Here is a 22,917-nt window from a genome sequence, read left to right on the forward strand (position 1 = left end):
TGGTGGCTCAGACAGTAAAGAATCTGCCTGCAATGCCAGAGACCGGGTTCGATATCTGGGTCAGGAAGATCCCCTAGAGAAGGTAATGGCAACCCACTCCAGTATTCTTGCCTGGAGAATTCCATGGACAGTGGAGCCTGGTGGGCTACAGTCTATGGGGTCGCAGAGTCGGACACAACTGACCAACTAACACTTTCACTTTTTCTTTCACACCCAGCATGGAAAGCAGCACATGAGAACAGCTAAACAACCAGTGACTATCTCCAGCCCTTATTCAGTGAGCCCAACTCTGCAGGACTCAGGAGGCAGCCCCTGGCTCGTGGTCAGAATGAGAACCCCGGGAGGAAGGGGATGTTGGAGGAAGGGGCAGGAAGAGGAAGCATCCTTCTGTGCAGGGGCACTCTAACCTTGGGTCCCCGTCTGCTGCAGAGAAGCTGAGAGTCATCGGCTGGAGCAGCGGGCAGGCACTGAGACAGGGTTACAAGCAAAGCCAGCCCTTTGGGTCCTCGAAGTGAGCTTGCCAGATGTACCCTTTGTTGGGTGATCCTCCTCCTTGCCAGCCAGGGAGTCACCCTCCTCCTCCAGGTCCATGCCAGCTTCCTTCCCTTGATTCCTATCCCCACCCAAAGCAAACCGAGAGCAGCTGCAGCCAGACCAGGCTTGGCATGCGTGGGACGTGACCCTTCATGACCCCTGTAGCCATGGGAGCCCCTAGCTCTGCCGAAGTCTGGAACAAAGCATGCCCTGGACATCTGTCTTCCCCTGCCTCTCAGCGGGCACAGAGAGGAGGGCCGTGACATCCTATGTGGCAGACGGGTGTGGAGGACTTTTCATGCCTTCATCCCCTGGGTCCTTTCCTGTCCCTTCTGAGGCCCCAGCCCTGAAGGGATCTCATGCATGACACCCTAGCCCTCCAGCAACGGTCTGTCCTCAGCCCAGCGGCCAGTCTGAGCCTTCTGCCATACGAATCAGATTGTGTCACTCCCCTCAGAACCCTCCAGTGCCTGTCCCTCTTACTCAGAGGAAAAATCAGCCTCTATCAACTAGCAGTCTGACTTTCAGCAGGTCATGTCACCTTTCTGCTTCTTTTCTGCCCATAGAAAATGCAGACACATGCCTCACAGGATAATGAAAGTGTTAGTCACTCAGTCATCAACGACTCTTTGCAACCCCGTGGACTGTAGCCTGCCAGGCTCCTCTGTCCACAGAACTCTCCAGGCAAGAATACTGGAGTGGGTTGCCATTTCCTTCTCCAGGGGATCTTCTCCACCCAAGGACTGAACCCGAGGCTCCTGCATTTCTGGCAGATTCTTTACCGTCTGAGCCACCAGGGAAGCCCTTATCGGATAATAGTGAGTGTTAAATGCATTAACAGAGGTAACTACTTGCAGTAACGTATTGCTTGGGGTAAGTGCTAAATAAACGTTAGCTTTATCATTAATGCTATTATAGTAGCCAACAGGGCCTTACACAATCTGCTTTCTACCTGGTTCCCTCTGCTGCAGCCACACTGCAGTTCCTTCCAGAACCAGGCACACTTCCCATTCCAGGGCCTTTGCACCTATGGCTCCTCTGCCTGGAACACTTACCTTTCCACAGATGATGCCTTCAGGCTCTCCTTGACCACTTTGTTTAATATCAAAACCTCCCCTACCCACCCCTCACCCCATCGATCCCCCTGCTTTATTTTCCTCTATAGCATTTGTCAACATCTGGTACGTTGCAAGTCTTTCTTTCTAACTTATTTACTATCTGCCTCCCCACTACGCATGCTCAAGTATAAGCTCTATGGGAACAGGGATTTGTGTCTCTCTTGTCCACATCTCTGTCCCCGACACTCAGAACATTGCCTGGCACAGGTGGGAGTGCAGCGATTATTTATTGAATCAATGAACGTTTCTTCAGAGCAGCCCCAGGAGATAGATACTCGCAGCCTCATTTTGTAGAGGAGCTTTGAAGGGAAGACCCTGCAAGGCTGGGAGCCTGCTGGAGGCTGTGGCTTGAGGGATAGGGATTGTTTGCCTCCAGAGCCCTGTTCTCTCCCTGCCCATGTGTCTAGTGACCACCTGTCTGCCACCCTCACCGAATCCCTGGCATAGTCCTTTGCTCTGAGTGAGGAGGGGTCTCTAGAAGTGTCACAAAGGCAAGAAAGTATTTATCTTGGTCAGCTCAGGCAAATACCATAGCTTGAGTAAACAATCTGTTACACTGTTAAACCCTTCTGCTCAACAACAGAAATTTATTTTCCTAGGAGGCTGAAAGTCTGAGATCAGGTGCTGACATAAGCAGGTTCTTTCTGGGAAGGACTCTCTTCCTGGCTTGCCGACAGCTACCATCTCACTACGTTCTCAAGGGGCCAAGTGGGAGAGCAGATGCTTCGTCTTAATAGGATTGGATTGTGGCCCCACTTCTTGACCTCCTGTAACCTTAACTACTATCTAAAGATCCTATTTCCAGGGACTGCCTTGGTAGTCCTGTGGTTAAGAGTCCACCTTCCAATGCAGGGGTTGCAGGTTTGATCCCTGGTTGGGATTGGAGAGCTAGGATCCCACATGCCTTGGGACCAAAAAACCAAAACATAAAACAGAAGCAGTATTGTAGCAAATTCAATAGAAACTTTAAAAATGGTCCACATCAAAGAAAAATCTTAAAAAAAAAATAAATCTGGGGGAATACAGTTCATTCCATAGCAGTATTTCGGTAACCACTGAAAGGGGAGGAGAAGGGTCCCTAAGAGGCGGTCCTGTGTCCCCTGCCTCCCATTTTCCTGTGGGTGACAGGACTGTGGAGATGTGCCACTCAGTCCAGTCCTGGCTCTTCTTCAAATTGGCAGAGTGATGAGCAGTCTCATCTGATCCTCACAATAACCAGATGAGGTCCATGTTATCACTCCCATTCTACAGGTGAATAAACTGAAGCTCAGAGAGGCAAGCTTACTTGGTCTAGCCCTTCCCGCTCCCCCCCCCACCCCCCGACCCCAGGCTGAGAAATGACAGGTTTGTGTTCTTATCTACTCTATGAATTTCCTTCGAAACTGTCAGGGGACATCTCTCTTGTCCCACAGGGCTGAAGGACCATGACAGGCCCTCCAGACAAGAGTGAGCACCCAGGGTGTGGCAGTGGTGCTAAGTGCCAAGTGCATGGCCGGTCAGCACGTACAGGAGCTGGTCTGGTCACCAACGGTGAGACAGTTTCAGCCAGGTGAAGAGAGAGAGGGTGGGCATTCCTGGGAAAACTGCAGTCTCTTTCTCAGGATCGTGCAAGACAGAGTGAGGCGGGAGGCAGCGAGCTTAGTGTTCGTGGGGCCAAGGGGCTAAAGGGCAGAAGTGGCAGGAAGGCTGAGAAGGTGGGCAGGGGCCAGGTGCTGGGGAGCCCAGAACGTGCCCGCTGTTCTGCAGACGGTGGTATTCGTGTGCTCTTCCTCCACTGGAGGGCAGGGGGTGGCGGCGGGGTGAATCGGCTTTAGCAGGAAGTCACCTCTGAGGTCCACAGCTGTCCTCAGAGTCTGGCTGGGCCGAGAGGGTCAATGCAAATAAAGAGCATGGGTGGGGTGGGGTGGGGTGGACAGAGCTGAGCTCCTTCCCTGGGGGAGGTGAGACAGCAGCTGCCGGCAATCACAGCGACCCTCCCACTGTAGCTGTGGCCTCAGGAGGGTCCCCATGGCTGGTAGCACCTTCAGAGATTCACCAGCCCCTTTTTGAGTCCCTCCCAAGAGGGTGGGTCCAACCAGGGCTGTGCCCGTGAATGTTTAACCACTTGCTGTCTTGGGGGTGGGGTGGGGTGGAGCCCTTGATGTTTTGTAGCATTTGATGATTTCCATGGTGTAAATATTCCCACTCTGACTGATATCAGCTACCGGTATGATGTCACTGAACTCAGAGCAGGGGAGAGTCATGCTGTTGGCCGCCATGAGCCCATCTGAGTGGTGTTTCTAGCTCCCCCTAGTCCCATGGCTCCAACAGCAGCATTAGCAGCTGCCCCAGGAGGATGGAGCTACCACTCTGGGCTCTCAGGTCCAACTGGATCTTCTCCTGGTGTCTTATCTAGTCATCAGTCCTGAGAGAGTCCCCTGGGTGGATGCAAGAGCTCCGCCTGTGGGCATCAAAGTCAGAAAGCACCAAGGGCCTAGAGATCCCAAAGTGAAAGTGTTAGTCACTCAGTCGTGTCTGACTCTTTGCGACCCCATGGACTGCAGCCCGCCAGGCTCCTCTGTCCATGGGATTCTCCAGGCGAGAATACTGGAGTGGGTAGCCATTCCATTCCCCAGGAGATTTTCCTGACCCATGGATCGAACCCACATCTCCTGCATTGGAGGTGGATTCCTTACTGTCTGAGCCACCAGGGAAGCCCTAAGTTAGCCCCAGGGCCCAGAAAGGAGGCCTTGGAACATCCAAGACCAGAGGCAATGCAGGTGTCGCATGTAGACTGCAGGCCTGGCCTCACCAGCCTGGTACCCACGTGCCATTTGATTGCCAGTCTTCAAGACCACTTGTCAAAAGACCCACTTTGGAACTGTGGGTCCTCCAGCCCTTCTCCTGCCCCTCCTGGGGTAGACTCACAGGGCTGAAGGTACCTGAGGGGAAGGACCACAGATACCCCCCTGTGCCAAAGGGGGCGGCTCGGCGGCTGGAGGAGCCAGCTGTGGAGGCTGCCTGTGGGCCTCCCACTTCTGCTCGTCCACTGGTGTGAGGGTGGGCTGCCTGTTGGCAGGGGGCTGGCCAGCTGAGGACTTTGCCTGGATGTGGCACGTGAGTTGGCAAGGATGAGTCTGCGCAGTGTCCTTGTGGGCTCCCCACGTGAGCACAGATGCCCCAAGGGTGCTCTTGTCATCTCGAGAAACCTCACCCCTTCCCTTCTGTTTGCCCCTCCTCCCCACCACCCACTATAGGTTTTGCATCATCAAAGAGAGCTTCCTTCTTTACTACTCTGAGAGTGAAAAAAAGAGCTTTGAAACCAATAAATACTTCAATATCCATCCCAAGGTGAGGGGCCTCTCCCCAGGGCACAGTCGGGAGGGCCCAGTGGGAACAACAGGGGACGGTATCCTCTGAGGGGAGGATGCTCTCCGGTGTCTTGCTCAGGTCCCACAGAGAGTCTTTGTTGGGGGGTGGGGGGCGGTGGGCGCACAAGCCACCCTGGCCCCCTCCCAGGCTGTGTCCCTCCTGTGTCCCTCTGGGAGAGTTCTGGTCTGGCTTCTAGCCTCGAGCCTTTAGCAACACCTGGATATTGGCTGAGGCTCCCAGAGGCCTTTGGTGACCTGGGCTGGGTGGGGAATGGGGGCCACTCTCCTGGTTCTTTCTCAGGGTGTCATCCCTCTGGGCGGCTGCCTGGTGGAGGCCAAGGAAGAGCCCAGCATGCCCTACGCCATGAAAATCTCCCACCAGGATTTCCACGTGAGTAAGGCTCTCCACTTGGCCTGGGCTCCGCAGGAACAGAGCAGATTCCCTGGGACCCCAGGCTCCCTGGGGGCATCCCCTCCAGTGGGCTGGCCTGAGAAGAGTGTCAGTGACTTGGGGACATGGGTGAGAGCATGGAGCAGGCCTGCAGAGGCTGAGTGGTGGCTCCTGGGGTGGCTCCTCTCAGGCACACCTGTGTCTTCTCTTCCTGGCAGGGGACCATCTTGCTGGCCGCTGAGTCGGAGTTTGAGCAGACCCAGTGGCTGGAGATGCTGCAGGAGTCTGGGAAGGTGTAAGTGCACCTGGGCAGGAAGGGGGGCAGCCTGACAGTCTGGAAGGGGAAAAAGTGTGGGCTGAGCCAACCCTGACCTCCCTGCCTCTCGACTGGGATCCTGGTGGGCACGGAGACACCCTGGGAGAGGGCAGGGTGGGGAGCACAGGGCTGGGGGGAGCTGGTTTGTGTGGGGAGTGGAGATGGACCAGATTTAAGCATCTTTGGGGAGGCTTCTAAATAAGATTCGAGCAAAGTGAGCTTTGCTTGTTTAGAGTCACAGGTGGCATACGTAGACACCATTTGTCTCCTACTCTCGGGAGCAAATCCAGTGTCACTATTGAGAACTTGGCAGCCTCCTGACACCCATCCCATCTCCCCAGGCCCTAAGTTAATCCTAGCACAGACCAGTGGTTTGCAGATGAGAGCTCAGGTACAGAAACCTCCAGCCCGACACAGCCTATTTGCACACAGACCCCTGTCTCAGCCCCTGCCTGTTTGTGGTGGGCTGTGCTTTTGGTTCCACAGATGATTCTGAGTGGTGCCCTGGGCCAGGCCTTGTGGCAGGTGGTGGGCGTTCAGCGGTCTAGAAAGCAGCCCAGGAAGCAATCTCTTTCCTGCTCCCAAAGTGCTCTTGGCCCAGCCTCCGGTGGCCCACTTTGCAGCCTGGGCCAGCCTCCGGGGACTGTAGTGGATTGATGCTGGTGGCACGCCCAGAGTCACGGGGCCCAGGGTGGGTGCGGCCGGGATTCTGGGGAGAAAGGATGACGAGGACACGCTCTGCACATTCTCTTTCTCCTCCAGCCTTCTGTTTTAACAGTTGTGTGTGTCTTCCTCTTCTCTCCTGTTCCATCTGCCCTCCCTCCCCAGGACTTGGAAGAATGCCCAGCTGGGAGAAGCCATGATCAAGAGCCTGGAGGCCCAGGGGCTGCAGTTGGCCAAGGAGAAGCAGGAGTATTTAGGTTGGCTGAGGGATGGGCTGCAAACAGGCTCTCTGGTGATAGCATTTCAGGGCCAGGGGCTGCAGCCCAAGGTTTGGCGCAGGACTGAGGGAGCGTGTCTTGGGTAGGGGTTCAGCAGGCTCCAAGGAGCTGGAGACCAGCCCAGAGCCTGGGGGAGTATATGGCATGATACAAGTCCTCTGGGTCGGCATGACAGGAGGTAGGAGAGCCTAGTGGTTAGGAGCCTGAGCTCTGGACCCAGCTTTGTCATTTATCCATCAGCTGTGTGGATCTTTAGGCAGCTCATCTTAAGCCTCAGTTTCCTCACCCTTAACCTGGAGACAAAATTAGCCCCCAACTTTTAGAGGTGGTGGAAATGCCTAGAAACACCTGTGTCCATTGTGCAGCAAGGGCCCCACAAATGGAGAGGATGTTGCCCCCAGACCCCAGTTCTCACCCCCAACCCTCTTTAAGGTTCTAAGCCCATGTGCCCCTGATTGGCTAGTGGTGGTTGTTGTCCAGTTGTTAAGTTGGGTCTGACACTTTGAGACCTCATGGGCAGCAGCATGCCATGGACTGCAGCACGCCAGTCTTCCCTGTACTTGACTCTCTCCTGGAGTTTGCTCAAACTCATGTCCATTGAGTAGGTGATGCCATGCAACCATCTCATCCTCTGTTGCCCCCTTCTCTTCCTACCCTCAATTCTTCCCAGCATCAGGGTCTTTTCCAACGAGATTAGCTGGTAGGCATGCTCTGTTTGAGAAAGAAGACAGTAAGTCTGGGAGGTTGGTCCTTTGCCTGCGACCCTCTCCCTTACTGCCTCCTTAAACATGTGGGGACCGGAGCACCGACTCCCCTCTGCCTGCTCTAGACACCCTCTGCCCCCAGGACCTGCCTTGCCTCACTAGCCAGACATCAGTGCAAAGGTTAACAGCACAATGGGGGTGCAGAGATGCACTTGAGCTTCAAAGATGAGATGTCATTTTCTTGTGAATATACAATGTGGGGTCATTGCCAGGAGAGGAGGGTAGCAGAGCAGGCCAGCACAGAGTTTGCAGCCCCAGGAGCTGGCCCCTCCTGGGCCCTCAGTGGCCACCCCCGGCTGGCCTTGGGGCCAACAGTGCCAACCTCATCCTTGGAAGGAGCTGGGGGCAATGGAGGCGTGACCCCTGAGGCAGTGACCCCTCAGGACTGGATCTGCAGTGAGCATCTCATGAGAGTGTGTATGTTTGCTTTGGCAGACAAACTGATGGAAGAGACCGAAGAACTCTGCCTTCAGAGGGAGCAGAGAGAGGTAGGGGCACGTTGAGGCCACTCCCCACCGCCTCCCGCTCTGTGGGCCCTTTCACAGCCGCTGTGCGCTGACCCATGTTCCTAGCATTAGGGAAGGGTGTAGGGGAGACGGATTCCCAGACAACCTGCTGGGAAATCAGATGGGCAGAGCAGGGAAGCCACTGAGATGACAGTGCTTGGGACTTGCTGTTGCTTTTTGACAAGAAGCGTGTTTCTCCTTACCAACCCCCGGGGAGGAAAGTCAAAAGAGTAGGTGTTCACTTTCTAAAGAAAGAGCCATTCAGACATTTTATAAGCTGTGTCAGGAGGCAATGAGCTTCTTGTCACTACTGATATTCACAGGAGGATGAGGTGGCCTTTTTCATCCAGAGGGACTTCTGGTCCCATAAAGGTGACTGGGTTGGAAAATATCAGAGGTTCCTTCATCCTCTAAATGTTAACACACAGGTTTTAAGGAGGCCAAGCATTGGCTGGAGGCAGCCTGTGGGGTGAAGGAGACCCTTACCTCGTTTGAAGACCAGGGCTGCTGAAGTCCACACTATTTGGGATCTCCATGAAGCCCTGGGCCTTGCCTGTTCTGAGGAGTCATGAAGGGCAGGGTAGGGTAGTGGTTATCAGTGCTGACTTGGAGCCAGGCTGCCTGTGTCTGGATTGGACCTTCACTGCCTCTGACTGTGTGACCTTGAGCAAGTTACTCCGCCTCTCTGAACATTAATAGACTTATGAGAAAAATGGGGATAATAATAGAACCCATCTTATCAGGTATGTTTTGAGGATTAAGTGAGATGTGATATGTAAAGTGCTTAGCACAGAGTACATGCTTAATGAACATATGTGTTTGTTAGTATTACAATCGTTAACTGTGAGTCCATTCTACAATTGAACTGCCTGAGGTCCAAGCCACAGAGTGGCATGCCCCAGCACACCCACAGAAGGAGGGCCTGATTTAGTCCATTTCTCTTTGCCTGGTTCCTGTTGCTTATCTCTCCCAAGCAAGTTCAGGGCTGGGCTCAGTGCCTGCTTCTCTGACTTGATTCTCACAAACCTCTCGCCCTTCCCAACCACCCTCCCTGGGCTTGGGAACAGACCTGACAGTCAAGAAGCATATCACGGGGAAAAAAAAAAAAAGAAGCAGCCTCACGGCGCTGTTGGACCCTGAATACTGCTGGGGCCTCTCAGAGTACCTGACCTAGGAAGGGCGCTTGATAATGCTGTGGAATGACTTAATATTTTTAATTCTTATAATTTTACATTGCATCTTGATTTTTAACCAGTAGGACAGTCCACCCTCATTTTTCTTCTTTCAAAATGTTATCAGATATTCTCACCCATTTTTTTCTTCCAGCTGGACTTCAGTGTCATTTTGTTAATTACAAAAACCCAACCAACCAACCAGCGAAGGAAATCTGAGGATTTTTATTAGGATCGCATGGATTTGAGGATTGGCGTGGTGACAGCATTGAGCCTTCTCCCCCCAGCTACATGTGGGCCCCTAGGATCAGGCTCTCAAATGGATCCCTCCTGTATTAGAGTGTGGGCATTTTCTTTTGCCTGTTCTGTACATTTTGAGAAGTGAGACGGGGTAGATTGTCAGCAACTTAAAGGCAGGTAATTTAGGAAGCCAGGGGATGGGATGGAGTGACAGATACAGCCACTGGCAGGGGGAGACAGACTTATCCATCAGAGAGGCTAAATCTGGGGCAGCAGTCAGCCCGAGGAAAATTTAGACACTCTATCTAGGTCTTTAGCCAGGAAATGAGGCCAGCAGAGACCCACTGCTCACAGGCCTCGCTTAAAGCCCTAGCACGCTGAAGGAGGGAGGCCGGCCAGCTGTGAATTTCCCGGGTTTTAGGTACAAAATGTGAGTGAGACTCACTTGAGTCCAGCTGGTGCCCCGGTGAAGGCTGCCCCGGGCTGGCAGGAGGGAGAGGAGTGTGTTCAAGTTCACATTTCCGGGGCAGCGGTGTGCTCTAGATGGAGAATAGAACCCCCTGAGTCATGCTGTCCAGGGTTTCCCTCCGTTGCCTTGTTCATCTGTATTATGGATCCACCTGCCCCCCGTCTCCTTTCCCATCTGCATCCAGGTCACAGAGATGCTCTGGGAGTGCCTTGCTTGGGCCACTTAGAAAGGCATGTGGTACCCTGGCCCAGTGATAAGTTGAAGATTCTCTGATCTTTAAGAGGTGTTTGGTTTCAAAGGAGACGCAGGGTCTGGTACCAATCTATCACTAGCTGTGTGGCCGTGGGCACGTTTGCCTCTGTGTTGCCCCAGTAAGAGTGATGGCTGTGCCTGGCTGGCTCCCAGGTTGCTGTGGGGCTCATTGAAACAGAAGGCAGAGGGTGCTTTGTGGACTGGTAAGGCCTGGGCCGACGGGTGCTGTGTGATCGTGTAGCTCTGACATCCTCCGCATGGTAGAAAGGGCCAGGAACTCAAGGGGCACGAGCTGAGAGTTCAAAGGGCACCGTCCTGGGCTCTTCTGCCCTAAGATCAGAAGATAATGCCTTTAGGACTTCCCCAGTGGTCCAGTAGTTAAGGTTCTGTGCTTTCATTGCAAAGGGCGTGGGTTCGATCTCTGGTCCGTGAAGTTCCGCCTGCCACATGGTGCAGACAAAAACAAAATAAAACAATGTTCTGCGTTTCTCCGGAAGACAATGCCCTTCCTTGGGCACAGGTCCCTCAGGTGTCCCTGGCTCCTTTGGGCATGGTCAATCACCCTTATCCCCTGGGGGAGGGCAGCTGTCCTGCCTTCCCTCTTCTGATTGAACTGTGAGAGCTCAACCTTGCATGTGGGCAGGCACACGGGAAATCAGAAATGCCCAGGACCCTTCAGGCAGGGATCTTGCCTGTGAGTGCTCCCAGTCAGAACTCAGACTCTTGGAGCTGGAAAGGACCTCTCCCTTTCAGGTGAGACTCTCAGGTGACCTCCCTGATGGGTGTTGATCGTGATTCTGCCACGGGCAGCTTTGGAGGTGTCCTTTGCATTATTGTTCCATTATTTGAAAGCTCTTCTTTCCATGGAACTGGAATCTGCTTTCTACCGACTTCTTTCCAACCTCATACTTTGGCAACTTAAGTAAGTCCAACAGTCACTGATAGGTGTATGATGTGGTGGACGAAGACTTGAGCTGCTGTGGGTCTTAGCTGACCGCAGCCTGTGGCAGGGGGGCCTCAAAGACTCGTGCCATCTTGGGCTGCATGAACAGGAGCTTCTAGCTGCTTCAGGCTTATAGACTGTGTGTGCCACTCCAGTCAGCATTCTTAGGCTACACTTGGACAGCATTTAAGAATCATCTGGATGAAATGGAAGATGGGAAAGAAGTGAGCATCCAGGAAGAAGATTCTCTTTCTTTTTGCTCTTTCCCCCAGAATGGTAGAAATCATGCTCTTTGTAGAAAACTTAGAAAACGTGAAGAAGAAAACAAGTTTTACCTTTAACCCTACAACTCCACAGAGAATTACTGTGAATTCAGCATTTTTCCTTTGTCTTTGTTCCTGTAGATTATTCTTATATATATTTTAAACCTAATAGTGTCATATTAGATACTCAGTTTTATGGGCTTTTTCATGATATCTTTCATTTTACCTTCATTAACACTATACCTTCAGCAATTTTCCATGTCATTCAACATTTCTTGAAAACATCAGTTTTAATGACCAAGCACTGATTGTGATGTTCATTAATCTTCTACTTTTGGACATCTAAGCTGTTTTCACTATTATAAATTATGCCACAGTGAACATCTTTGTATATAAATCTTGGTCTACTTTTCTAATTATTTCCCTAGGATAGATTCCTGTAGGTGGAATTACTGACTCAAAGGGCAAGAACTTTTAGACCTTCTGATGCATATGGCCAAACTGCTTTTTAAAAACATGTACCTATTGACACTCCCATCAGCAGCGTATGGACATTTCCATGGGGTTTTAATAATTTACTTTCTCTCATTTTCAATTATAAAAAGATATCACAGAGTAACAGTAAGTAAAGGGAACTATTTGCAAGTGGAGGTATTGGAAAAAGGGGTCTCTCCAGGCCAAGAGGCTGAGACCATGGGAGGGTGTCCTCCAGTCAGGTCCTATCTGATCTGTTCTGAAGCAGCAAAAGCCAGGTGCCCATAAGAGCCAAGTGCCCTTGTGACTTCTCAGGTCTAAGCCCAGGGATGCCTCTAGCCTGTAACAGTCCTGCCGCAGCAGGTAGAGGCCACCAGAGAGAGAGAGGAAATACGAATCTGAGGCCACATCAATGTTTATTGTCATTCACAATACCATATGTCAGCTACTGAGAATGTATGAAAATAGAGGCTTTGCAACTTTTTGAAGCTCTGAGCTCTTCTTGGATTAAAAAGAGGGAGGTCTACAAGAATAAAATTTTAAATGTATTTATATTATGTCTGCATGTGGCTGTGTCCACTGCCATCACACACAACCCCAAAATATTAGTGGTATCGAAGGGCAAAGGTCTATTTCTCACTCACCTACAGGCTCAGCCGGGGCTCTGCTCCACGCCTCCTCGCTTGGGGAGCCCAGGCTCATGGAAGCGCCACTGTGAGCGGCGGCACTGGCTGCCGTGGCAGGGAAGGGAACACAGCGTGTCACGCCCTGTCTGTAAAAGGCATCTGCTTGGAGGGACACACTTCTGTTCACGTTCCACTGGCCTCGGCCAGGCCCATAGGCCCCCACCAACTTTTACAGGTGGACTGCGGCTGTGCAGTGTTCCACGAGGACATCAGAGCCCTGTGAGCAGCCCCAGGGATGACCACTTATGAGCCACACCCAAAATGCCAGTAATAATTATCAGGGGAAAAAATAGCAACTTTTTGGGTAAGAAGCTTAGGGGTGAAGGACATAGGGTTTGGAATCGGACTCTTCCCTTTCCTTGGATTTTATTCCTTCTCTGATTCTCCTCAAAGCCAAGGGCAATTTCCCCTTATAGGCAGCGCCCTGCCCCCCACCGACCTCCCTGGCGGGGTTTGCATTATCCTTGAGAACAAAGCCTCTGGGTGAAAAATGAGGGCGTAATTCAGAACTAGAAGATAACAGAGAATGTGCATCTAGAAATAATATCGTCCCACAGCGTAATATGTGGAGGAACAAAGCAGTTGTCACAAAATGCTTCTAACCACCCTTGGCTTGACGTGTACCCACCAATACTACCTGTTACTGAACCCTGGGAATACAGGTCCCCTGGGGAAGCACCTGCTTGCTGGGAAAACACTTGTGCCTGCCAGCAGATTTGAAGGAACTGGTCTGGTTCCCTGGGTCAGCTAGTCCTGGGCTTTCTGCCTCACCTGTTCCCTTGGGGGTGAGTCCAGGGGAAGCTGCCACCAATGCTCATTGTTTCCTGGATGCCTTGAGAAGAAGTCTTTATTCTGTGACCTTGGGGTTGAGAATGGCTTTTCTTAGTCACTTGTAACAAATGCCACTCCAGAGATCTTGAATGGAAACGTACACCCACACATTTCACTCCAGGGCTTGGAGGTCAGCCAACACAGCTTAGGGTGCGAGTGACTGGAGCTGCCCAGCAGAGCGGACATCTAAAATTATCCTAGTATGTTGTAGAATGCTCAGATGCTCAGCTGTGTCCAACTCTTTGCAACCCCATGGACTGTAGCCCACAAGGCTCCTCTGTCCATGGGATTTTCCAGGCAAAAATACTGGAATGGGTTGCCATTTCCTTCTCCAGGGGAGCTTCCCAACCCAGTGATTGAACCCATGTATCTTATATCTCCTGCATTAGCAGATTCTTTACCAAACATCCAGTCATAAGAGGGCTTCCCAGGTGGTGCCAGTGGTAAAGAACCCACCTGCCAATACAGGAGGCTAAGAGACACCAGTTCAATCCCTGGGTGGGGAAGATTCCCTGGAGGAGGGTATGGCAACCCACTCCAGTACTCTTGCCTGGAGAATCCCAGGGACAGAGGAGCCTGGCAGGTTACAGAGAGGTCTGACATGACCTAGGATGCATGCACGCCAGTCGTAAGAACTAATGTTGGGATAATTTCTAAACCCTGCCCTCAGCATGCTAAGTGTGTTTTTGTTTCATTTTGTTTGTTGATTGTTAATATTTTTATTGAAGTATAATTGATTTACAATGTTGTTTTAGTGTTGGGCGTACAACAAAAGTGATTCAATTATGTGTCTGTATATATATTCTTTTGTGAAGGGTGTTGTAAATGAGCCCAGTGCATCACAGATCTTGGTTTCACTGAGACTGTGTATCACTGAGTGGGATCAGGACTCCTCAGGGCTTAATTCTAAGTCTGGTACCGATTGTACTGAATCCCAGGGTGTCCTCTGGGTTAGAGCGGGGATTCCTGACCCCATGGCTGCTTTGCTGTCTCTGACTCTTTTCTTCCTCTCTGATTCTCTCCAGGCTCTTGAGCGCCTGAACCAGGTGCTGGAGGCTGAGAAGCAGCAGTTTGAGGAGGTGGTACAGGAGCTGAGGATGGAGCAGGAACAGATCAAGAGGTGGCTGTGGTGCCCTGGTGGGGCGGGGGTAGGGAGAGGAGGGTGCGCCCAGGCTAGGACGTGTAGGATCTGTGTGCCCCGCCAGGCTGGTGAGGCCTCCCCTCAGGAGATCCTCACTGGTCAGTGACTTAGTTTGGACCCGTCCAGCGTCCTTTTTCTAGGCCCCCCAAAGCTCCAGGCCTTGGGAGGCCTAGAAAAACCCATAGACCCCACACCAAGGGGTCACTTCTGCCCAGGGGAGTGTGAGGCATGGGCAGGTGCAGCCAGACATCCCCACCAGCAGCGAGCCCCTCCTGCTGGGTCACACCTCCCTTACCCCAGGGCAGACAGGACAGGCTGGTCTGGAGGTGCCCCTGGCCAAGACCCGACCCAACATTCCCTGTCTTTTCTGCACGGTTTCTTCACGTTCTGGCTAATGATGCCTGTCCCTTGGGAATTTTTTTTTTTTTTTAACTGTGTATGGTTTGCAAACCCAATTGTACATTATAATCATCTAAGAGGATTATTAGGGCTTCCCCCATGGTTCAGCAGGTAAAGAATCTGCCTGCAATGCAGGAGACATAGGAGACACAGGTTCGATCCCTGGGTCGGGAAGATCCCCTGGAGGAGGAAATGGCAACCCACTCCAGTACTCTTGCCTGAAAAAATCCCAAGGACAGAGGAGCCTTGTGGACTAAGTCCATGGGGTCGCAAGGAGTCAGACACAACTGAGCAACTAAACAACACACCCAGGAGGATTATTAATAGAATCTGCTGAAAGTAGAACCCAGAAATCTATATTTTAAAAAGTTTTCCGGGTCATTCTGATGCAGTCGACCCATGAACTTGGAGACAACTGCTCTGGGTACCGTAGGTGGTTTTGGTTGTAGCCTCCACCATCACCACCACTGATTATCAGTGATAACCCAGAAGGATATTTTTCTTGTAACACCCTTATTAAAGAAAGTCACTGGGCATGTCTTTTGGGGCAGAAGAAGCTCAGAGAAACTCACCAGCTAATAGCCAGCTAATTCTGGAAGTACCTGGATGTAATACTTCCATAATTGTGCCAGATCCTGGAATGGAAGATACATCTCCTCCCTTGAGGATCTGGTTGGGAAAACCAGACTCACACCCAGGAAATATCAACAATACTTCCCATAATGTGCAAACAGGTGCTCAGAGGCGTAGCACAGACTCCCTGTGTTATAGGAATTAAGATATATGTGTGATCCCTGTGGGCTTCAACAGGTTAGATTGAGCTGGGCCTTGAGGGGTGGTAGGAGTTTGAAAACTGGGCAGAAAGGAAAAACATCCCAAGCAAGGGGAAGGGGACCCAGGCTTATTAAAATAGCAGCAAGGAGTTTGTCACCCCAGAGAAGGGCCTCAGCCACATCCCATGTCAAGGTGAGTAGGTTCTAGCAAGAGCTGTCCTGGGAAGACAGGGAGTGAGGCTTTCATTTCTCCAGCTCTCCTCTCTGCCCTTGGGGTGGCCTTGGATTTACTCTGACAGATTCCTGTGTACCTGGAGCAGGGGACTTAAGCCTCACTTGGCTGGAATCTCCTTCGTTCAGCCCAGGGCTCCTATAGCCGCTGGCAGGACCCAGCCATGTGAGGAGCTGGCCTTCAGAGAGCCCTCTGAGCCATACAGAGAGGTGTGGCGGAAGCCACAACGGGGCTGGGAGGGGTGGGCACTGCCATACCCTGCCTTCTGTCCCCACAGGGAGCTTGAGCTGACTGCAAGATGCCTCAAGGGTGTGGAGCAAGAGAAAAAGGAGCTAAGACACTTCACAGAGTCCTTACAGAAGACTCTGGAGGTGAGGGGCCCTAGGCGGGCTGGTTGCCTGGAAGGAGGCAGGCTGGTCGGTTGGGCCACATGATGCAGTTTTTTTCCAACAATGTTTCTCTAGATGGTTATCTGCAAGGAAAACAGGGCCTGAAGGGGTACTGATCTAAAGGGTCTCATCTCTGTGGACCATTGGGAACTCCAGCCAACACATGAGGCCCAAAGCAGGACCCAGAAGGGCAAATTCAAGTTTGCCTTTATGGTGACTATGGCCTTAAGAAATCACTGTCTTCAGTGCTTATATTTTTACACCAGATGGAGGATTGATTAGGGAGGGGGGCAGGGTGACCCACCGCTTCCTTCCTGTGACTCATTCACTTAGCTGCTCCGGGGTGACATTGAGCAGGAGGGAAAATCCATTTGATTCCCCAGAAGTTGTGAGGGAGGAGGAGGTGGCATGTGCAAAGCAAAGAGTGCAAACACTTTAGCACGGCCAAGTGCCCACTCCCGTCCCAGCCTCTGGTCCCCTCCTGTCCCCTCTCCCCCTGCTGCCCCTCCCAGCACCATGATATCCTAACCCCAACTTCAGACCACTGACCACACGTGCCCCCAGGAAGCCATGCCTTTCATCCTCCCCATCCTTGCCCACACTGTTCCTTCTGCCCAGACTGTGCTCCACCCTCTTCTCTGCCTGGAAAATGCTCTCATCCTTCTGAGACTCAGTCCGAGTATCACCTTAGTCAAGCCTCCCTGACTGTTCTAGGGGAGGGATTTGCTCTGAGCCCTGGGCCCACAGCACTTAGTGCGTCTTTGAAAGCACCTAACATGTGAGGTTTTGTTTTCCAATGGTGGGCATCACTAGATTGTGTCTTAAGGTCCCTCCAAGTCCAGTGCCTCGAGTGAGCCTGGCATGTTGTGGGACATCCGTGATGGTTACAATGGTTACAAAATGAAAGACTTGTAGACTGCGAGGTTTCTATTCTCCCTTGACCGATGGGGCTTTGTTAGGGGTGTCTTTCATTTGTTCATCTTTCCCTGTCCCACATCACAGGAGGTGGTTCTCATGGGTAGTTTCAACTCCAGAGTTTCTGAGTAGTACAAGATCCCAGTCTGATAAGTGGGGAGAATGTCTAAGTCTGCTCTTGGGCTGGTTCCTGTTAGGTGTTTTTCACATGAGCCCAAGACACTCCCTCACTTGTCCCTGGAGGAACAAGCACCCAGAACCTCGTGGCGCCCTTGAGCCTTGGGTCCCCATTGTAGTAGGTGCCGTTTCCCCTGGAAGCCATGCTGGGCTTTTCCCTGACTTCATCAATGGAGGAGTAGCCTTGCCTCAGTGGGAGGAGGGAGACTCTAGTTGACCTTTTCCCTCAAGGGATGAATGAAGACATTTCAAGTGTCCCTCAGAGGATTAAGTAAGGAGGGCCTCACTGGCCAGAACTGAAAGGCAGGTGAAGGCAGAGAACCTGACCTAGGCTGCTTCACTTCCTTTCCTCCCTCATGCCAGGAGCTCTCCATAGAGAAGAAGAAAACCCTAGAGATGCTGGAGGAGAATGAGAACCAGCTGCAGACGCTGGCCAATCAGAGCGAGCAGCCGCCTCCCAGCGGGGGTCTCCATAGCAACCTGAGGCAGATCGAGGAGAAGATGCAGCAACTCTTGGAGGAGAAGCTCCTGGCAGAGAAGCGGTGAGGGAGCCCTGAAGGCCTGAGCCCACGGGGGTAGCTTTCCTTGAACCTGGGCCCTTGGGTTCCGGTTGGCCTTGATCTGATGGATCACTCACTTCCTTTTGCCTAGGTCTCAGGTTCCCCACCAGGCAAGTGGGAAGCAATCCTTCACTATCCCAAGCTAACTTGAAATGGTGTGAGTCATTAGGACCGTCTAATAGGCTGGACAGATCCTTCCAGCTGCTTTCTACTGATGAGGAGTCTGAGGCTTGCAGGACCTTCCTGAGCTCACAGAACTAGCAAGACCTGAACCCAGGATTCCTTGCACTGACCACAGCACTCCCATTACCATCGGGGCGGGGGGACAGGACCCAGTCCAGCTCTGGGGCTCACCAAGCAGGGTCTCTGGGTTTCTCTAGCCAGCCCCCTGCACAGGAGCCACCCTCTTACCGGATGCCCCATTGGCAAGTGGGGCCCTGAGTGAGCGCCTCTCCCCGGGGGGGCAGGATGAAGGAGAATGAGGAGCGCTCCAGGGCCCTGGAGGAGGAGCGGGAGTTCTACTCCAGCCAGTCCCAGGCACTGCAAAACTCGCTGCAGGAGCTGACGGCGGAGAAGCAGCAGGCTGAGCGTGAGCTCAAGGTGCTGGGTCACTGGGAGCGTCTGGTGCTCGGGGTGTGGGGCCCTCCCATCCCCTGGAGTCTTACTTCCCTCACATCCCTGCCCTCATCAGGCAACTTCCTGAGTTATCCCTGCCAATCTGACCAGCCAGGCGTGGGCAGTGCAGCCGCCCTGAGGCGAAGCCTGCCCGCACATTGTGCGGCATCATTATAGACACCTGCCCAGTGCAGGGGCCAAGTCCGGGCCGTTGGGTGGAGGGCATAAGACACCAAGCAGAACGCAGTAGCTTCCATCCAAGTCCGGAGGCAAGAAAGCCCACTTGAGCCAGGGGTGATCAGAGAAGGCTCCCCGGGGACTGGCAGCTGCCCCCCCCTCCCCCGCCCCAGGACCCACTTCCCTCTCCTCGCCCCTGCCCTCAGGCTGAGGTGAAGGTCCGCATGGACCTGGAGAGGCGTCTGCGGGAGGCAGAAGGGGCCTTGCGAAGCCTGGAACAAGGGCTCAACTCCAAGGTGCGGAACAAGGAGAAGGAAGAGAGGATGCGGGCTGACGTGAGCCACCTGAAGAGTAAGCCCTGCCCTCGGTACCAGCCCAGCCCCAGAGCTCTGCACGGCAGTCCAGGCCAGCGTGGATGGAGTTTCTGCTCCAGACGCCCTGCCTTCGGGCGTGCTCTTGGCGTGGCTGCCTTTGGCTCTTGGATCTGGGGCGGGGGTAGGGAAGCCTGTGTTTCTTCCCCCTTCAGCAGGTGACTCTGATCTTCCAAAGGATGGGGTCGGGGTATTTCCCTCTGGAGCCCACCAGGATCCTGGGAAGGGGAGGGGCAGCCGGGAAGGGAGGTTGCAGTGGAACTGTGGCTGCAGGGTTCTTCGAAGAGTGTATCCGGAATGCGGAGCTGGAGGCCAAGATGCCGGTCATCATGAAGAACTCGGTGTACATCCACAAGGCGGCCACTCGCCGCATAAAGAGCTGCCGCTTCCATCGGCGCCGGTCCAGCACCTCCTGGAACGACGGTAGGTGTGGCAGCCCCTGGGCACCAGTGGGCGGGATGCTCACGGGCTGTTAGTGATAATGGGCAGGAAGAAGGCAGGGTGGGGAGGTGGGGAGGCTGACCCAGCCCTGAAGTCAGACAGTGTGGCCTGAGCCCTTGGGGCCCCAGTCTTGGGCTTCCCCAAAGGTCACAGGAGCCCATGGACCAGCATGAGGAGGATGGGGAGCAGGGGGGTGGGGTGGGGCCGGGCTCGGGGTTGGGGACAGGGCTGTGTCCCCGTGGCGGGAAGGCTGTTCACGGCCAGGCCCCTGGGGCCACCATCTCCCCAGTGAAGCCGTCCCAGTCCTTTATGACCTCCCAGCTGGACGCCAACAATATGGAAGAGCTGAAGGAGGTAGCCAAGCGGCTCAGCAGGGACCAGCGCTTCCGAGAGTCCATCTACCACATCATGGCCACGCAGCCTGGAGCCCCCTCTGTGCTTCCCCGGGGGGGAAAGTGATGGGCACCCCACCCCTGGCCCCCCAAGGCCTTCCTCACTGGGGGCAGAGGCGTGGCAGGGGGAGGCCTAACTCCACCCAGTTCCTCTCTGCCAGAGCTCCACCTGGGGGGTGGGCAGCCTCACCCTCAGAGGACAGGGGTGCCACCCCATCCCCCTCACCCCAGATCCTACCCTTGCGTCCAGGCCCAGGCCTGTGCAGGCTCAAGCTGGGTGCTGCCTGGTAAAGTGAAGGAGGGGCCTGATTGTGTGGAGAGACTTTTCTGACTAGGGGAATGGGGTGGGCAGGGCCCACGACCCTCTGTCAAGCGCCCTGTACCTCTCTGTGACTCTGCCACCCTCCTTGACCCTGGCTTCCCCAGGGTTTCCCAGCCCTCCTTTGGTTTTTGAACCCCTCTGTCAAGGCCCCTTCTGTCGACCACACTGTGGGGGAGAGAAGAAAGGGGCCCGATGCGCTTCTGGGCTGATGGCCTGCCACAGTCTCCACGGGCCCCTTTCCTGGGGGTCCCTGGCTGTGGGGCTGCTCGCTCACTCCCCTCCTCAGGTGAGCTCCCCCACCTGCAGCCTCAGCACCCTCGAGGAAGACTTGACTACCCCCCCACCCCCAAATCCCTCGCATATGTGTCCTGAGGGCCCTGGGCCAGAGCTGCAGCCAACAGCCATGCTCAAGTCTACCCCAGAGGACAGGAAGCAAGTCAGGGAGTGGAGGAAGGCGGCCCGGCTCCTGCAACATCCACTCCCAGTCAGGCCGGGAGGCGGCTCCCTCGGCCGTCGTGGCTCAGCTGGTCAGCGGGGTCCCGGAGGTCTCCCTCTCAGCTGCCCCACTCGGATCACCTTGCCTCCTCCCTGCAGAAGCTTTACCCCATGCAACTGCCACTGCGAGCCCTGGAAGATGGGGCTTGGGCCTGGAAGAAGGCTTGCAGCCACTGGTTGGCCCAGTGTCATCAAGGGTGAAGCTGGAACATCCGTCTGCAGCTTTTGTGGGAGACACTGCCCTCCAGGGGGGTGCTGAGAACTGCGTGTCCCTCATTCATGGACAGACCTCTGCCTGGCGTCCTCTCTGGCAGGGCCTTTTGTCCCAAACTGCCTGAGTCTTTTAGCCTCTCCACAAAAGGAGTCCCCAGGGGTCAGGGTGCTCAGGGATGCTGGTGGTATTGAAGGTGCTGATCCTCCGCTGTTCAGAAAATGGAGCCGAGTCGGAGAGGTGGACAAATGGCTGCAGGGCAGGGGCCTGTGGCCTGCTTTGTGGGGAAAGGAATGTTACTGACTCAAAACACGGGCGTGTCTACTGCTAGGCCAGCCAAGGCCAGGAGGGCTGCCCTGCTCTGCGGTCAGGGCTGCCGGAGAAACGAACCTTAATGGTCCCTTCTCCGTGGTAGGCGGGCCTCAACCAGTCTCTTCCAAGCCTAGGTGGAAGCAGAGGTGCAAGAGTTTCAGAGTCAATGCATCTGAAAGGCCTGAGTCTCCATGTAAAGATTTAAACACCTAGGAACCTGCATAAACCTGGAACCCATTGATCCATCACATATGCGAGACAGACTTTGAAATGAGGACGATTTATCAACCGAGATTACTATTTTATTCTTTGTTTTTAAAGAATCCAAAGTAATAATGGTTTGCTCTTGGAGAGAGATTTTTCAAATGCACTTCCCCACCTGGGCAAACTATTAACCAGAGAAGAAAGTGCTTTTTCATGCATATTCACCAACTTCTAATTTCTTTCCTCCTAGCTCTCTCTGTACTTTCCATGCCTCAGGCAAGTTTGGGTTTTCTTCAAACAACTGATCAATCCACAAGTATTTATTTGTTAAAAACTTACTCTGTATCTAGCACTGTAAATAGAAAGAGAGTAACATCTCTATGTGACAATATGTAGGGGTAAAAATTACTTACTGGAAATATATTGATCTGATTTTTTTTTTTTTTTTTTTACAAAAACAAAACCCCAATTCCTTGGTCAATTAAAAGCGTTTCCGGCAGTCACTCGCATTGTGGTAATTGCTAGAGAGCTGTTGCCCCCTGCAGGCTGAATGTGGAATTACGGAACTGCCTGCTTGTGGTCATTTAAACCCACGTGTCCCTACTTATGGAGAAGGCGATGGCACCCACTCCAGTACTCGTGCCTGGAAAATCCCATGGACGGGGGAGCCTGGTGGGCTGCAGTCCATGGGGTCGCTAACAGTCGGACACGACTGAGCGACTTCACTTTCACTTTTCACTTTTATGCGTTGGAGAAGGAAATGGCAACCCACTCCAGTGTTCTTGCCTAGAGAATCCCAGGGATGGCGGAGCCTGGTGGGCTGCCGTCTATGGGGTCGCACAGAGTCGGACACGACTGAAGCGACTTAGCAGCAGCAGCAGTCCCTACTTAGGAGGAAGGTTGCACCTCCAGGGAGTGGCTTCTTCAGATCAGTTGCTCAGTCATGTCCGACTCTTTGCGACCCCATGAATTGCAGCACGCCAGCCCTCCCTGTCCATCACCACCTCCCGGAGTTCACTCAGACTCACTCATCCATCGAGTCAGTGATGCCATCCAGCCATCTCATCCTCTGTTGTCCCCTTCTCCTCTTGCCCCCAATCCCTCCCAGCATCAGTCTTTTCCAATGAGTCAACGCTTTGCATGAGGTGGCCAAAGTACTGGAGTTTCAGCTTTAGCATCATTCCTTCCAAAGAAATCCCAGGGCTGATCTCCTTCAGAATGGACTGGTTGGATCTCCTTGCAGTCCAAGGGACTCTCAAGAGTCTTCTCCAACACCACAGTTCAAAAGCATCAATTCTTCGGCGCTCAGCCTTCTTCACAGTCCAACTCTCACATCCATACATGACCACAGGAAAAACCATAGCCTTGACTAGATGGACCTTTGTTGGCAAAGTAATGTCTCTGCTTTTGAATATGCTATCTAGGTTGGTCATAACCTTCCTTCCAAGGAGTAAGCATCTTTTAATTTCATGGCTGCATTCACCATCTGCAGTGATTTTGGAGCCCAGAAAAATAAAGTCTGACACTGTTTCCACTGTTTC

At 53.2% G+C, this 22,917-nt stretch overlaps 1 protein-coding gene across 1 annotated transcript in view; it reads left to right on the forward strand.

Moving 5' to 3' along the window:
• PLEKHD1 (pleckstrin homology and coiled-coil domain containing D1) overlaps positions 1 to 22,156 on the forward strand; it is a 32,227-nt gene extending 10,071 nt beyond the window's left edge. The window contains exons 2-13 of the mRNA XM_055538446.1: positions 4,889 to 4,982; positions 5,304 to 5,393; positions 5,612 to 5,688; positions 6,538 to 6,629; positions 7,850 to 7,902; positions 14,276 to 14,370; positions 16,073 to 16,166; positions 17,640 to 17,818; positions 18,304 to 18,436; positions 18,835 to 18,979; positions 19,273 to 19,422; positions 19,730 to 22,156. Of these exons, the coding sequence (XP_055394421.1) occupies positions 4,889 to 4,982; positions 5,304 to 5,393; positions 5,612 to 5,688; positions 6,538 to 6,629; positions 7,850 to 7,902; positions 14,276 to 14,370; positions 16,073 to 16,166; positions 17,640 to 17,818; positions 18,304 to 18,436; positions 18,835 to 18,979; positions 19,273 to 19,422; positions 19,730 to 19,899 (1,372 nt within the window). The 3' untranslated portion in view covers positions 19,900 to 22,156. The remainder of the gene's footprint in view (positions 1 to 4,888; positions 4,983 to 5,303; positions 5,394 to 5,611; positions 5,689 to 6,537; positions 6,630 to 7,849; positions 7,903 to 14,275; positions 14,371 to 16,072; positions 16,167 to 17,639; positions 17,819 to 18,303; positions 18,437 to 18,834; positions 18,980 to 19,272; positions 19,423 to 19,729) is intronic.
• Positions 22,157 to 22,917: the final 761 nt, after the last annotated feature.

The sequence above is a fragment of the Bubalus kerabau genome, chromosome 10, assembly GCF_029407905.1.
Source record: "Bubalus kerabau isolate K-KA32 ecotype Philippines breed swamp buffalo chromosome 10, PCC_UOA_SB_1v2, whole genome shotgun sequence".
In the NCBI taxonomy this organism is placed as follows: Eukaryota; Metazoa; Chordata; class Mammalia; order Artiodactyla; family Bovidae; genus Bubalus; species Bubalus kerabau.